The sequence below is a fragment of the Mixophyes fleayi genome, chromosome 8, assembly GCF_038048845.1.
Source record: "Mixophyes fleayi isolate aMixFle1 chromosome 8, aMixFle1.hap1, whole genome shotgun sequence".
NCBI lineage: Eukaryota > Metazoa > Chordata > Amphibia > Anura > Limnodynastidae > Mixophyes > Mixophyes fleayi.
The window spans coordinates 9,507,866-9,524,453 of NC_134409.1; the positions used below are offsets into that span (position 1 = coordinate 9,507,866).

General features: G+C 43.1%; 1 protein-coding gene across 5 annotated transcripts in view; it reads right to left on the reverse strand.

Annotated features, from left to right (window-relative positions):
• Window positions 1–16,588, reverse strand: part of JAK1 (Janus kinase 1) — a 342,069-nt gene that overhangs the window by 275,634 nt on the left and 49,847 nt on the right. For 4 of the 5 annotated variants that reach the window (XR_012678453.1, XR_012678451.1, XR_012678452.1 and 1 more), the window contains 15 exons: window positions 15,930–16,119; window positions 15,579–15,685; window positions 14,696–14,845; window positions 13,361–13,448; window positions 11,870–11,997; window positions 10,163–10,298; window positions 8,780–8,931; window positions 8,426–8,576; window positions 7,266–7,360; window positions 6,175–6,367; window positions 5,502–5,626; window positions 4,765–4,937; window positions 3,305–3,422; window positions 2,680–2,790; window positions 1,075–1,806 (listed from right to left, as the gene is read on the reverse strand). Coding sequence is in view for 1 of the 5 variants with exons in the window: in XM_075181825.1 (XP_075037926.1) it covers window positions 1,705–1,806; window positions 2,680–2,790; window positions 3,305–3,422; window positions 4,765–4,937; window positions 5,502–5,626; window positions 6,175–6,367; window positions 7,266–7,360; window positions 8,426–8,576; window positions 8,780–8,931; window positions 10,163–10,298; window positions 11,870–11,997; window positions 13,361–13,448; window positions 14,696–14,845; window positions 15,579–15,685; window positions 15,930–16,119 (2,019 nt within the window). In the remaining 4 variants the exon portion in view is untranslated. Of the gene's footprint in view, window positions 1–39; window positions 1,807–2,679; window positions 2,791–3,304; window positions 3,423–4,764; window positions 4,938–5,501; window positions 5,627–6,174; window positions 6,368–7,265; window positions 7,361–8,425; window positions 8,577–8,779; window positions 8,932–10,162; window positions 10,299–11,869; window positions 11,998–13,360; window positions 13,449–14,695; window positions 14,846–15,578; window positions 15,686–15,929; window positions 16,120–16,588 lie in introns of those variants that run through there. The other variant, XM_075181825.1, reaches the window with a different exon arrangement.

The following is a 16,588-nucleotide window of genomic DNA, read 5'->3' on the forward strand; positions in this document are numbered from 1 at the left end:
ATTTGCTTGTATGTCCTATGGAAAAATACAGACTCTTGTTTATAACATTTATTTATAGAAAAGGTTACAAAGTGCTTATGTTCACATTTTAATAGTACTGTCAAAAAATGCAAATAAGAAAAAACATTTTTTAATTTTTATTTGATTCCAACACTTCCATGTAGGGAATCAGAACCCCCGGTTCCCTTCGAGCTTCATTCACATGTTCATAACGTATGGAAAGCAGACAAGAGTCAATGTCGCTGTTCCTGCACCATATACAATTCATACCACAGCATAAACAGATTTCACACATGATCAGTATAGTAAACATTCATTCTCTTGTAAATATACAGGAGGAGATTTGGGTGTTGATTGGTTCATCAATGTAAGAACAGATACAAAGGTGACATTTATACGTAGATGGTTGTACGTATGTTACGAAGGAACAAGACCTACACAGTGTACACAAACTAGAGCAGAATGTGTCTGTTACCTGTTATAAAATAGAATGTCTTATTAGATTCCATATTAAATCAGAGGCCCACAATATGTGAATGAGCTGCTATAACACCTGAAATCCTTTATCTGCTACATGGGATTCAAGGAAGGTACCATGTAATTATCTGTAGAATAATAATTCTTTATCTGGCAGACAGATTATCTATTCCATTAAATTTCAGAGATTATGCATCTTTCAATAAACCGTAACTTCACTCTGAATACTTTGCCAGAGGTTAGCGAGTTGATCCCTATTTTTACAGGTGGGCTGTCGCTTACATCGGCTTCACGTTTATAAATGGAGGACCGGAATATTAATTCTGTGTAATACAGAAACTTGGTTCATATTGGGCAAAAAAAAAAGTAAAGGTGGGAAAACTGCAAAAAGTTACATTTTTACAAACTTTTTTTTGTTTTGAAGTACTATTTATTTTAAGAAAATTCATAAAATGTGTTTAATAGCAGTCAGAATGTGTTGTATGAAAAAAGCCTCCTCTCACCCAAGAGAGAATGTGCCCAACAGTTGCCAGTGTCCACACCCCAGGAACAGAGCTGTCAAACTTAGCAAGTGAGACATTAGTATATTTGAAACACTGTAAATTTTTGTGCCAAAGTCTCAAACTATTTTTTTTTCCTCTTTGGTTTGAACGGTTTTAAATATCTGGCTCTAGCAGCAGCGAAGGGGAAAGTCAGACTTCTCGTCTGATAACATCCTGAAAACCCGTCCTGCCGCAGTATCAATGTTTCTTTAACATTCTAGTTTAAAACTGAGCCTTTTATTTATAAAAAGTTATCATAACGTTACTTAAAAACGTTTTCTTAGAATCGCAATATTTTCTGCAAAGTCCCTGCCTCACTCTGCCAGTAATCCAGCCCACACAATGCATTGCTCTAATTGGTTCCTTTTGAATGGAGAGGATGGGATTGGTCAAATCAAGCACCACTGATAGATACAGGCTAATTAAAATGAACATATACGAGGAAATTCACCTGCGTCCAGCGAGTGGTTCTATAAAGGTTGGGAGTTTTGTGTGTGTGTTAGACATGACAATGCGGATATATTACAGCACAGGGTAGAATACACAGTTTCAGCGTCCACATTGCTGTGGAATAGTCCATTAGAGCAGGTCACACGGGGGAGGACCAACGTCTTCAGTAGAAGTGGTTTATAGTTTATGCATCCATGGGAGCAGATTCTAGTCCTGACTTTCCTCCTTATAGTAGCTACATCTTATTGATCAGGTCTGTAAACCCGTGGATGAGGCCCTGGAACGAGGCTCGGGTACTGGGGCTCTGCTCCCAGCACTTCAGCAGCAGCTGATAGACCTGTGGGGGGGACACAAGGTAACAAGTCACTTCCTGAAGATTCAAAGATCAGTATCTCTGTTCCCAAAAGCCTAACATGAAATGTTTCACCTCTCACTTAAACTTTCATTTTATGTCACAAAATACATTATGGACAAAAGCCAGGGAGCAATTTCCTAAAATAAAGTGTTGTCCAATGATACATATTTAACATGTGGCACTAGTAAGAATCTGGGTTTAATCTAATGTATGATACACACAGGCAGCTAAAGCTAATGTGTCCACTGTCCAACTTCATGATATATAATATAAGGCAGGAACCAGACTGATATGTGCCACATTAACATGTAATAAGAGTAGAACAACTTGTAACTTCCAGCCTGGATAGAAAGCAGATTCCCCTCAGGATAAACACAGACAGCTCATCTCTCCTGACCGACAACTATACTGTGAGCTATAAAATGTTCCCTTATAGAGACCGGGGGCCACTCCCCTGATCACATACACAGAACCAGACACACAGTACTGAGCAATTGTCCACAAGAACATCAGTTATTAAGTCAGGAAAGGGGGGGGTGGGATGTTGACACTGCTATAAAATGGCAAGATAATTAAACTAAGCAAAGTAACCCCATGTGATTCCCCCAGAAGCCAAGCGGATACCTGTATGTAATACTCTGTACTGAATCCAGCCAACTTAACCGTGACCTCAAACAAACAGCCAAACCTACTACTATCTACAAGATTCACCCCCCAAAAGGGGACGATGACTCAATGGCTCCCAGTGCTAAACTAGCAATCATGGCCACAACGTGCGAACACGTCTGTCTCAGAGTGTAACGTGTGGTCTGATCACAGTCCAACATGGACACGGCTGGTTTTCCTGGGTTGTACCTCATTGGGGCAGTTTGCTGGATTTGGCAGACGCTTTCCTTCCTCCAAAACACGCACCAGCCGTGTCACCGTCATCTGACCTTGAGTTGGTCCAATCAATTTTAGAAACATCTAAATCAGGGGAAAAAAAGAAGAAAAATCCATGTTATGAAGCAGCAACATCAATATCACTGGCGCAACGCAGTAGGTGATGCGCACAGCTGGGTAGTTCTGAGTCAAACTAAAACAACTCATTATTATTATTAGTTATCTATGTCTTGCCTCTGTGAAAGAACAGCTCTAATTAGTTATACATATTTAAAAAGTTACTTACTGCCCCATGCCACATTTCTGTGACAGATCATTTAACACATTTATTCACAATTTGGATCAATATATCTTTCTATAAAAATGAACAAATAATACTATAATATTAGTAGAGATGCTTGTCCTTGGTCTCAGCACATAACACCCCCCACTTTCTTAGCAGCCCCCAGTCAGCAAAAAGCTGAAAAAGAAAAACTGTCCGTGCAAAACTCATTTGTTGCTCTCGAACAGAAAAGAGACGTTTATATTTAGTATTTTGTCTCACTGTAAATGAGCCTGTACATATAAGTATGTGTATAACAAAAGTAAACAACATTACCGCCATCGGACTGAATTCTGAATTGCAGCATGTCAGTATTTCGTATAACGTAACTCCAAATGACCAGACGTCGGAGGCGATGTAGAACTTGCAGTGCAGCAAACATTCTGGAGCATACCTAGAGCACAGGAACACGAGAGTCCAAAACATACTGTACACAACTACAGCACAAGAACGCACACATCCAGAACCCAAAAGTCCGGCACACGCTGCACGCACCCAGAACCCGAGAGTCCGGCACACGCTGCACGCACCCAGAACCCGAGAGTCCGGCACGCGCTGCACGCACCCAGAACCCGAGAGTCCGGCACGCGCTGCACGCACCCAGAACCCGAGAGTCCGGCACGCGCTGCACGCACCCAGAACCCGAGAGTCCGGCACGCGCTGCACGCACCCAGAACCCGAGAGTCCGGCACGCGCTGCACGCACCCAGAACGCGCTGCACGCACCCAGAACCCGAGAGTCCGGCACGCGCTGCACGCACCCAGAACGCGCTGCACGCACCCAGAACCCGAGAGTCCGGCACGCGCTGCACGCACCCAGAACCCGAGAGTCCGGCACGCGCTGCACGCACCCAGAACCCGAGAGTCCGGCACGCGCTGCACGCACCCAGAACCCGAGAGTCCGGCACGCGCTGCACGCACCCAGAACCCGAGAGTCCGGCACGCGCTGCACGCACCCAGAACACGAGAGTCCGGCACATGCTGCACGCACCCAGAACCCGAGAGTCCGGCACGCGCTGCACGCACCCAGAACCCGAGAGTCCGGCACGCGCTGCACGCACCCAGAACCCGAGAGTCCGGCACGCGCTGCACGCACCCAGAACCCGAGAGTCCGGCACGCGCTGCACGCACCCAGAACCCGAGAGTCCGGCACGCGCTGCACGCACCCAGAACCCGAGAGTCCGGCACGCGCTGCACGCACCCAGAACCCGAGAGTCCGGCACGCGCTGCACGCACCCAGAACGCGCTGCACGCACCCAGAACCCGAGAGTCCGGCACGCGCTGCACGCACCCAGAACGCGCTGCACGCACCCAGAACCCGAGAGTCCGGCACGCGCTGCACGCACCCAGAACCCGAGAGTCCGGCACGCGCTGCACGCACCCAGAACCCGAGAGTCCGGCACGCGCTGCACGCACCCAGAACCCGAGAGTCCGGCACGCGCTGCACGCACCCAGAACCCGAGAGTCCGGCACGCGCTGCACGCACCCAGAACACGAGAGTCCGGCACGCGCTGCACGCACCCAGAACACGAGAGTCCGGCACACGCTGCACGCACCCAGAACACTAGGACTGAATCATTTACAACACCAGCAGCGTATGAACATGTAGATTCTAGATTACTGCCAGCACACAGGCACTCTGCTTACTGGTGTAAATACAAACATTCCTTATCCTCTGATAACAGACACAGGAGACGCAACAAACATGTAACTCATAAGAGAAAGCTGAACACTCACCAGAACACCGGACTGTCCAGGTCGTCCTTCACCGTGTAATACTCCTTGTCGGTTTCAATTGCTTTGGTTAAACCAAAATCTCCTATTTTCACTCGGTGCTCATTCTCTACCAGGACATTTCTTGCGGCCAGATCTCGGTGGACGTACTGACGCGAGCCCAGGTAATCCATTCCCTGAGGAGCAACAAGAGCAGGATGTCAGACACAAGATTCGTATGACCGGCTACGAGACAGCCTCCATCGTACATAGGATTCATAGCGAACCACGAGCCGCTCGCGGGCAGGCCTGCAGTATCTACCCAGCCCCCCGGCCACCACGGTTATCAGCGTTTCCTTCCAGTACTACAGAGACGTTTTCCCTGTGCATCTTGGGAGTCATCTCCAGCAGACAAAGGAAAAGTTGACCCCCTCTGTCTGAAATGAAGATATTAGCGGTCAACAAGAACATGAATCATCTAGACAGACAACTGCTGGGCAGCTCCTATCTGGTACAGTAAATCGGACAATAGTAGCACATAATCAGCTCGCTCATCTCCTGAAATACTCCGTGCTGCTCTGAATATTCCAATGATCTAGTTGTCTATCATTGCCCAGGGCATGGAAACGGAACACAATGTGCTCAGACCCTAATCAAACACACCTTAAAAACGATCACACAACAGCAAAACAATTACACAGAGCAGCATGAAATCTACAGATGTAACGTGGAAGAACATGCGGCAATGGCATATGAGATACCTTGGCGATCTGAACGGCATATTCCAGCTGTTGCTTGAGGTTTATTTTGTTTATATTCCTTGGTAAATATTCCTTTAAACTTCCAGAAGGGAGATACTCCATTATCAATTTAATGCCACTGCCTCCTGCAAATACAAACAGAGAAACATCAGCATACAAAATGATATATAGACCTTCCATTCTACGCTTTTAAAACGGTGACGTCCAATACGTCATTAATTGGGAATGTGTCTTCAGGATCACTGTATCCGTATAAAAGCAGTTACACAGCAGTAGTACTCCATTATTTCTCAGACTATATTTACTCTAGGGGTTAACTGCAAACTGTGGCCACACATTCTGCGATACCGCAGTATGTGTGGCTCCAAAACTATCACAATGGCCAATATTGATCCCAATGTAATCAATAGGATTGTAAACTTGGTAACATGATGAGCGCTGTCAGTCGTTTTAACCCTATTAATGTTGCCATGAGATGAACCCACAATAACTGAGTGGCTTTCCTGGATGAAACCCAGCGTGACTAAGGGATAGTGCTAACCACTGAGCCACCGTGCTGCCCATAGTAAATTCCATATTTCTGGCAACATTCTATCTATAGAAAAGATAGACAGTAAATACCAGAATTGTACCCTAAGGTTTTATCTATAGGATAAATGGAAAGTATAACTACCATCCTCCACACAGATCCCCTTGTATTTCACGATGTTGTCATGGTACAGATTACGTAGGATCTGGATCTCTTTGTTGAGGTCGGAGATGTGAGTTCCTCCTGTTCCCGGCTTCAGTGACTTTACCGCCACCATTTCTCCGGTGTTGTCGCCTTCTGGGTCGTATCGGCATAACTCCACCTTCCCAAAGTGCCCCTACAAGAGGACGAAGAGCAGAACATTTACTTACACATTGTGGGGGCAGCCATTATGTGGCAGAATAAATAATCATGAGAATGCGAGGAACTAGTAATACTGAGCCTCGTGCCTCAATGACGTTACTAGTTTTTAGTCAATGCCTGTTCTACATTTGAATATTAGCTCGGCCCGGAAATTGTTGACTCCACTTTCAGGTTTCATTTACTATTGTGGAAAGGTCCCATCCGGCCGCACACAGGCTGGGTCTCTGTGCCAATGCGCTCAAAGGGGAGAGTGAGGATTTATTGGCAGCATCTAACGGGAGCAATTGGCAGAGTCAGGGGGTCACTGGTGGCAGAGAACAGACGTTTGCACCCACGAGAATCAAAATTTTGTTTTGCAGGATGAAATTTAAATAAGGATGGTGGGCGGGCTGCTCCCCACACTATGAGGGAGGGGGGGGGGGGGTGCTCAGCCCTTTATTCTCCACCACCTTGGAGGTCCCGGAGACTGGGCCTCATCTCTCTATTTTTGTACCATCCGCTGAGGAGAGGGAGGGGGGGGGGGGGGGGGCGCACATACAACCCTCCAGTTACTTAATGTTGCCCCTCGTTGTTCTAGGAAGAATTCACAATGAACATTTCATAAAACACATGAACGGATTTCTTGCCATGTAGAGTAAATCTGCTTCTTTCATCAACTGCAAATCACCATTCTTAGAAATTGTTATTTTTGAGACAACAAAATATTCTACAGAGCTGAAAAATGGAGCAAAACACTTCGTTCAAACTCTAGCAAAACACTAGAACTGATCACACACACACACACACACACACACACACACACTTTTTCTGGTAACATACACACATACATACATACACTATTGCGTTGTGTGTAATTAATCAGTAAGTCTCACCTCCCCCAAGTCCCGAACCCTCTTCAGGAATCTCTTCTCAAACAAACTTGGGTCAACTTGTGCAGAAAGAGAGGTCTCTGAAACAATGTCGGGGTCTGAGATGAAAGAGAAAAGAAAATACGATGACAATGAATAAAGTGTTGGCAAACCGTGCGACACACAACACATCCTGTGTGTTTATAGACGAGCAGCAATTTCTACAAACGCTTTAACGTGCTCTGAGGGTGGGCAGCACAACCAGCGACACGCGCTCCCCACATCCGCCACCTCATTCTTCAACTGTTCCCCATACTTCTTAGATTGTAAGCTCACATGGGAAGGCCCATCTGTACCCTCTGTTTCATGTCACTGTGTGTCACTATATTTTAAATCTTTGTGCCCTCTTTGGGTGGATGATGCGGCCACTAGAGTAGGAGCAAATCCCCAGTATTCTCTCAACTTAGACCAAGTAACACAATCGGGTCTCCCAAAACGCAATTAAGTAGATAGCAAATTGAACTTACATATGTGAGGTAATTAAACACAGACCAGGTTTATATAATGGTAGAGAAGTAGTTTATCACATGTTTGTAGTTACTAAGAGGACGTGTGCAAGATGTGTAACACGGATAAGCCTCTCTCTCTTGCCACACATACAGACCACCAGCCAAAGACCACCGCCCAGTGGTGCCACCGATCCGCACACTACAGCTTGCTCCAAACATGAGATAACGTCTCTACTGTTACATAAACCTGGTCTGTGTTTACTTATCTCACACACTTAAGCTTGAATTGCTGTCTTAATTATGTCTTGGGAGACACAATTGTGTTATGTGTCATTTTATTTACCTGAACATCCTCCATATATAAACAGCAAGTTACTGAAAGGCCACAAACACTAAAACTCAACTCAAAACATTTAGAAATTATATATAATCTATCTATTATAAGACTTTAGTATTGATGTATATTTAAAGTCCGAAGCATCCCCAAGTGTCTCTCATTAACCTCTCGACTGATCTCACCCCTCCCCCCGTCAGGTTCCAGTATGTATAATGGTAACTGGTGGGCATGAGATCACTGGGATTGTGCACCCACCAAGCAGTAGCCTGCACAGCGGACTGACATAAGCTATATACAGTGACTAAGACTCCGCGTACACAAGACGGCCCATTACTCACTCTGCTCCTCCAGCTTATTGATCTCTCTCATTATTGCCCGGAAGAAGGGTCTCCGGTTGGTGTCGTAGTTCATGCAGTTTATGATGAGATTGGCCAGCTCTTCACATGACGGTTTCGGCAGCATGAAACACCCTTCATAAAATCTCTCTTTCTGTAAAACGAGATGGAAACGTTATACCGCGCTCACTGTGGATAGAAACATTAACACACGGAGCTGAAGTGACTGGGAACCAGTATGTCACAAAATGAGCCAGAGGGCAAAATTGAAGCCTAATTTTAGGGAGTCATTTTTACTGACGTCAATAGATTCACATCATTTCTGGCTTCTTGACATTAGGACACAGCCCCCCGTACCTCCGCCAGCGTCTTGTCCTTGAGAGGGACTTCTCCGTTGAAACAAATTTCCCACAAGGTGGTCCCAAAACTCCATTTATCGGCGGCAACACTCAGTATTCTGGAATCATTAACGCATTCCGGGGCGATCCAGGGGATCCGCTCTACTCGCTCTGTAATACATGAAATAAAACCGTTTGATGAGCCGCTCCTGCTAAGTACAACCATTGCTGCTTATGGTAGTGACCATTTTGTGGACCGAACAAATCATTTTTAAAAACATGGCGCGTTCAATGTGTCTTGGTGATGTCACCGGTTCCTGGCTGGAAACTCCTGAATATTGGTCCAGCCAACAAAACAGCCGCCTCCAGTGTAAACCATGGGACGTGGTCCCCTGCATCACATTGTAACTGTAGTAAGCTTTATATCTACTAGAATACTGTACTATATGCACATACTAATATCTTATCTTCAATAAATTGTGTGAGAGCTTTACCAAGACACAAATCTTGTACACAGGTAAATTTATAATACCTGCACCTGGTTTTCTGGAATGGTGAGAAACATGTGTAAGACATCATCATCATCACCATTTATTTATATAGCGCCACTGATTCCGCAGCGCTGTACAGAGAACTCACTCACATCAGTCCCTGCCCCATTGGAGCTTACAGTGTAAATTCACTAACATACAGACACAGACACACACACAGACAGAGAGAGAGAGAGACTAAGGGAAATTTGTTAGCAGTCAATTAACCTACCAGTATGTTTTTGGAGTGTGGGAGGAAACCGGAGCACCCGGAGGATACCCACGCAAACACGGGAAGAATATACAAACTCCACACAGATAAGGGCATGGTCGGGAATTGAACTCATGACTCAAGTGCTGTAAGGCAGAAGTGCTAACCACTGAGCCACCGGGCTGCCCATGCTATAAAACTGCACTAAGGCTTTCAATAAATCAAAATTTATATTGCAATTCATGTTCAAACCATGACCTTATCTGTGAGGAGTTTATATGTTCTCCCTGTGTTTGTGTGGGTTTCCTCTGGGTGCTCTGGTTTCCTCCAACACTCCAAAAACATACTGGTAGATTAATTGGCTGCTATCAAAGTGTTAGTGTAAGTGTGTGTGTGTGTGTGTGTGTGTATTAGGGAATTTAGAATGCAAGCTCCAATGGGACAGGAACTGATGTGAGTTCTCTGTACAGCGCTGCGGAATTAGTGGCGCTATATAAATAAATGATAGTGATGACGATTTCAACTTTATTTTAACCACCCCTCTCTTTTGATGTCCCAAAGAAGATTATAGCACACGCATTGCAAACACGGGAATGAACACACAAACTCTGCCATCAATACAGCCTGCCCCTCGGGCACCCATAGAGCAGTCGTCTCTTACCTTGTCTAGTGAGCACAGTGATGGGAATTCCTGGGTCACTGAGTTTTATGAAGGGGCCACATTCACTCTCAATTCCTTCTCTGGCTAGGAGAATGTTTTTAGTACAGACGTTCCCATGTACCAAGTCTTTATCTTCCTAGAGGAGGAAATAAAGCAGATACTGATCATGAAGTGACAAGAGTCCAGTCTGCTCATTACAAGTGACTATATACAGTCACAAACCGTTATAAGATCTATGGCACATGGTGAAATACACATTATAACTCTGCCAAAATCTACCTAGTTACAATGTCGATATAAAAAACTCATTGTTATATTTCCAATATAACCAATGTGAGGACACGGACAAGAGAAGCCGTATATTTACTGCATATTTTACCTAGCAATGACTCACATGTAAACGGATATGGAAATAATCGCACAAATAGATCTTAATTTACAAACCAGCCACAACCGTCAGCGGGGAGACGGGTAATAAGAAGTAATGGATGTATAGTTCTGGTAATGAACAGCAGCTAATTGAGGTTACTGCATTTCATCTGTAATTTAATAAAGCCATTTAGCATTAAAACGCTATTACTATAGAATGTCAACTCCGCGCAGTGAAAATTAATAGCGATATTGATTTTTCTCTCATATTACAACTCTGTTCATTTCCTATTACGCATCTGAATGCAGCAATGTATAAAGTCATTATGGGATCTGTGAACCACAATCTACATTGCATTATTGGATAAAACCTCATCATCTTTTTTGGCTTCCAAGGCTATGAATTTGAGGAAGAGGCCCAATCTAAAAGAAGCTTTAAAAATAAGCAAAGTGAGCCTGTATGTACAATGTCTATGAGTGTCCTGAAGACAGCGGAGGTCTCAGTGATGTCACAAGCAAACAGTGAACGGGAAACTCTGATGAACAGATGACCGTTCCCGAGAGCTGCTTCCTACACCTTAAAGGACAAATCAGTAGGACAGAAAAATTCAAACTAAATGACGCTGGAACATCCAATTGTCTGTGAAGAAAACTTCACTTGGACATTTAAGGTAAAACTCTATAAAAATATTTCTTCTTTTTTTAATACACCGTGAGACTTCCCTTTAAGCCGGTTTCCCGTGTATGTATATCGCTATTGTCAAAGAACGTTTCTTATTCTGAAAACCATATTGTTTGGCTTATGGTTGTAGAATTAAATCAAGTTGCTCCGTGGCTAATAAATGTGGGGTTCAAAAGTTATTATGGGTGATTGGGGACAAGTATTATACTAATGTTCATGGTATATCACTATATTGGCCACCGTCTTACAGCACTATGGGATGATACTTACTAGAACCTCAACTAATATGGGATATCCCATTACAAAGAACGGACGCAAAGAGGGGAAAAAACCGTTTGTGTGAAAAGAACGTGTTCTCATGTTTTACTGAACAGTTACTGAGAAATATGGTAAAACTAACTCCCTACCCAGGAGACCAACATTTATTATTGTTTTAAATGGAAATAAGCTCCCTTCACTTATTGCAACGTCAGACTTTTGACTGCAATTTTGTAACTGTGAGAAGAGTTTTTATACCAATAATATGAATTCTTAGTAAAGTAAACTTTTGTACTATCTGTTCTCTCTACCGGCTCAAATATATAAAATAAAAAGATATACTCCTTTCTTGTTGGAGGAGTTCCTCAGTGCTCTCAGTCACTGGCACTAACACTCACCAGATAGCTCAGGGCCCCGGCCAGCTGTTTGGCGACCTGGAATTTCCAGGGTGTGGTGAGATGCTCACTCTTGCGATGCATGAAGAGATCCAGGGGACCTAAGTCTACAAACTCTTCCACCATGATGTCTGTAAGAAAGAGGGGAAGTTGGGGGGATTTTATGTTGTCAGCATTTGATCCCTTTACAGTAACATAACGCACATCCGGACCAGGCACACACAGATTTTACGAGGGGGGTTTCCATTATCGTCTTTTATAAAACTAAAACTGACACAAGTTTACAGGTTGTGCAATCAAACATATAGGGCCCGATTCATTAAGGCAAAACACACGGATTGTGTGGTTTATATAAAAAGGTCACGTACATCGTACATCTCTCGTTGAATATGGGTTTAGGTGCGCTCCGCTCTTACAGACACAATACACCACACGATACGTACAATACATATGTAAAATATAAAGTCCCAAAAGAACACACAGAAAAAAAATGGAAGTAATATGGAAATTAATGAAACTTATGTATATATAAAAACATATAATATATATATATATATATATATATATATATATATATATATATATATATATATATATATATATATATATATATATACCAATTAACTATATTTATTAGGATATTATTAATGACTCCTGCACATAAAATGTATTTTTACAGTTGCTCCTGAATAAAAACACACGTTGTAGCATGTCTAAACAGCAGTCATCACTATCACTCGGCACTTACACCAGACCTGTTGCTGGTGCAAGTGATCCGACAGATCAGACCGTACTTTACAGATGCCCAAAGCTTGAATCGGACGCTGGTGCGTGCTCTAGACCCTTAAATTTCCCTCCCCGTTCCTCCCAAGAAAGCCTGTCTTAATTGTCCTTTCCACTCTAAGATGAATTTCATACACCTGTGTTCTCTGGCTTATCGCTCATTACATGCGTAGAGCAATTTTACACTAAATACGGCGCGTATCAGCATCTGGATTCCTCCATGAATCGGGCTCATATTGTCACAAACATGAGATACTATAGGGAACAATTTTTAAATCTGGGGGCAAAGGAACAAGGTGTTGTCATAGCAACTGATCAGATTCTAAATGACATTTTTAGTGCAGTTTATAATATGAAAGTAAACATCTGATTGGTCGCCATGGGCAACAACACAGGTACCAGATTTTTTTAAAGTGCTCAAGTATCCAATAAATAGGCAACAAATAATATGAACAATCGTTACTTCTTCTACAAGATGCCTTTACCAAAGTAAAATGTGTTGATTTGCAAAAGAATGTATTAGGTATCTCCATAAAGTCAAGGGACAAGGGATACGATTTTAATTTGAAATAATGTGTTTTAGGTAATGTTTAAATGAATTTTTAGGAGTGAAAATATATCTATGAGAAATTTACACTTAGAACTATAAAATAAAAAATGCAATAAAAACTTATGTCAAAACAAGTAACAATTCACAAATCGTTTACTTACTTTCCACGTCTCGCACACAGACGCCATGGAGCAGTACAATGTGCTTGTGCGACACTTGCCTCATCAGACTAGCCGTCTCAAAAAATGCCTGAGGAAGAAGAAAGTAATACTGAGATACAGAACGGATAATACCTCAAGTCTAACAAGCCAATAAACAGGACCTAATAATGGGGCAGATGTGGGATGCTTCATACAGAAACGCGTTACGTACAAACAGCGTTGTGTGATGAGACAGCTCCCACCAACTGAAGTATTTAAGGGCGCAAATCTCCTAAGGCACTGGTTTTAGTGCAAGAAAAGTCTCCGAAATGTCACGAGACTTCTCTGAAACATGCAGGGACCAGACACTGCTGCTTTCAAAACATGCCAGGTACTTTAAAGTCTATCCCTTGCCTACGCAGAGCGGAGGCAGACGTTTTGTGGGCGGAACCAATAGTCCCGAGACTGGAGCTTATAAACTCATCATGAACCATTGACATCACCAATGCATAAACCAGAACAACGTCTAATTTAGCGTCTAATTGGTTCAGGCCACAAGTCGGCTGTTAGCTCTTTGAGTAGGTGTCGCTCACTTCCTCAAGTGAGGGTTTTTTGCTTTGTGAATATCTATTGTTTTAAGACTTTTACTGTCATGCACTAACAAGGAAGGGTCTTGTGGCTCATTTAAACTCACCTCAATCTAACCTTAACAGTTGCTTTGTATGGGTAAAGTCCTACACCTTAAAAGCCACTTTTCCATATCTTTCACTGATGACCTCTAACAAGACTGAAACAGTAGTATGCAAAGTGGTTTATATGACTCCTCAGATCTCTATCAAAGACGTTTAAGTGTTATGAATCCTACTACCCTAAATCTCTTAATGTTAACGCTCACAAGTTTGGCCCTTAACCTCCTTTTTTCCACATCCTCTTTTGCAATGTTTCCTTTATTCTATTTGTGTCTTATGTAGTTGTTTTAGCTGTAGTCTCTTGTTTTGATTTTTACTGACTATCGTTTCTCGTGCCCCTTAAATATCTGTATTTTTTTCTGTTTATTTGCAGTGTTTTTCTATTCTCTCTTCCGATTGGAGGGAGCATTAAAAATGCACTCAACACTGTGTACACCACAAAATAAAATCAAAAAGTTATTTTTAAAATCATGTACCCCATTGCTTGCTTCCATGACCATCTCTTCTGGAGGCTCACAGGCATATTTCAGGACACTACACTGTACTCAACATTTTCCATGGTAGCGTCCATTCAAGGGTTAGATTTTGGGAAGCCATGAACCATTAGAGTCTATTAAAGGACGGCCCTCTGGCTTCAGAGTGGAGAGAATAAAAACTGAAAACAAACCAGAGAGATGTCCCGGTGACTGGGATCCAGCACTTTCAGAATTACTTTAATCTCTTTTTCCAAACTACACATTTCGCTGTCATTATCGTCTTTGTAGTTGAGTCTTCCCGCGTAGATCTGTGTTCTGGTTCCTCGTCCCATATGTTCCAACTGTGGGATAAAGACACGAGTGACATGGATTGGGCACCATGCAGCATTCTACACATCCTGCTTAATGCGGGAGAATTCATTAATATTCTGTGAAAGAGAACCTTCAATTTTTTACCATTTGAAACACAAAAACAAAAATGGAGATCAAGTCGTGAAAGAAATCATTAAAATTGAAGTTCACTTTCAGAAATCTCCCCACTATCTTTAATAGATTCTCCACTTGGAAATATAAATTGTATAAAAGGATCCCCACCATTTCTTTCATGCAGGATACCAGGACTTCTATATAGCTGGGACCACCGCCACCCACCTTGGGGGCTACTAGGGTATTTTCACAGCAGTAGACACCAGAGACGGTAGCAGTAAAATATATGTTGACTGCTGATTGGACGAGCAATCTCCTCCTCCAATCATCAGCCAGCTTTCACCGACAGCCGCTGCATCACATCTCTCCAGCTGCGAAGATACGCGGGGGCAGTGCCCGGGGAAGTAAATGAAACATGTATTATAAAGAGAAAAATCCATAGAACTATAACCAGTAATCCATGTTTACATTCTGCTCCATGGGAGAGATCTTGGCGGCTTCTTCTCCCCGTAACAGCGAGAGGTGCTGTGGTTTAGGTCATTTTAGGTTATTTACCTTGCATACATCTATTATCAGCGCTGCGGGACATGACGGCTGTTCCAGATAGATACCGATCTATTAGCACATCTGCAACTGCAAGGGACTTACTTGCACAATCTCTTCCTTCAGTATCCTGTGGAAACTCAGCTGACTGATGTGATACACAGGTTGCCAATCCATTGCCTTTTTCGTTGCAATCAACAGGTTTGAAATTTCTGCAGAAGGGAAGAAAAATAAAAACCGGTACTTCATGGCCCTGTATTGTAAAATCGGGAGTAACCTGGTAATTCACCCCGTCTTCTTTTCCCTTCTGTCCTTTTAACAGCTGTTTATCGGTCAATAGACTGTAACTGTTACATCTCAAACAGTCCCCCAACAATGTCACAGAGTCCGTCTGAAACACTTACTGAATATTTAGAGTGGAATGATTATTTTGCTCACAGAGGGGCTGCATCTTACCTCTGGGTTTGGGAGGACAGCATCTCTTCAACGAGAAGCTGACATCGTCCGTCCTGAGGACCTGGCCCTTTAAGTGCTCCATCAGTTGTTTCAAGGTGTCAAAGACCCGGTCTGAGCCCAGCAAGCAGTACGTTTTGTCTCTCACTTCAATCTGGAAATTTTTGTACTGCTTCAAGGTCTTGGAGTCATACTGGTGAAAAGCGAAAAAGGCAGAATGTTGATGATTCAAAACTCTCACTTCATTTACCGTAATCATGGGAAAATATGCGGTTAGTAGAAATCTAAGCTACATCAAATACCCATTTGTACTGCGGATGCGTTCAAGAGTAAATAATCAGAGCATTAGCCTTATCTTGCCCTTTTTGCTCTCTATCTAGAAAGGGATATTTGCAGATAGGAACCATGAACATAAAACATATTGTTCAGTGTTAAGAGTTTCCACTGCAGCTCTGTTACATAGTAACTCTCCCCATTCCTGCAGCTCTGTTACATAGTAACTCTCCCCATTCCTGCAGCTGTTACATAGTAACTCTCCCCATATTCTTCAGCTCTGTTACATAGTAACTCTCCCCATTCCTGCAGCTCTGTTATGTAGTAACTCTCCCTATTCCTGCAGCTCTGTTACATAGTAACTCTCCCCATTCCTGCAGCTGTTACAT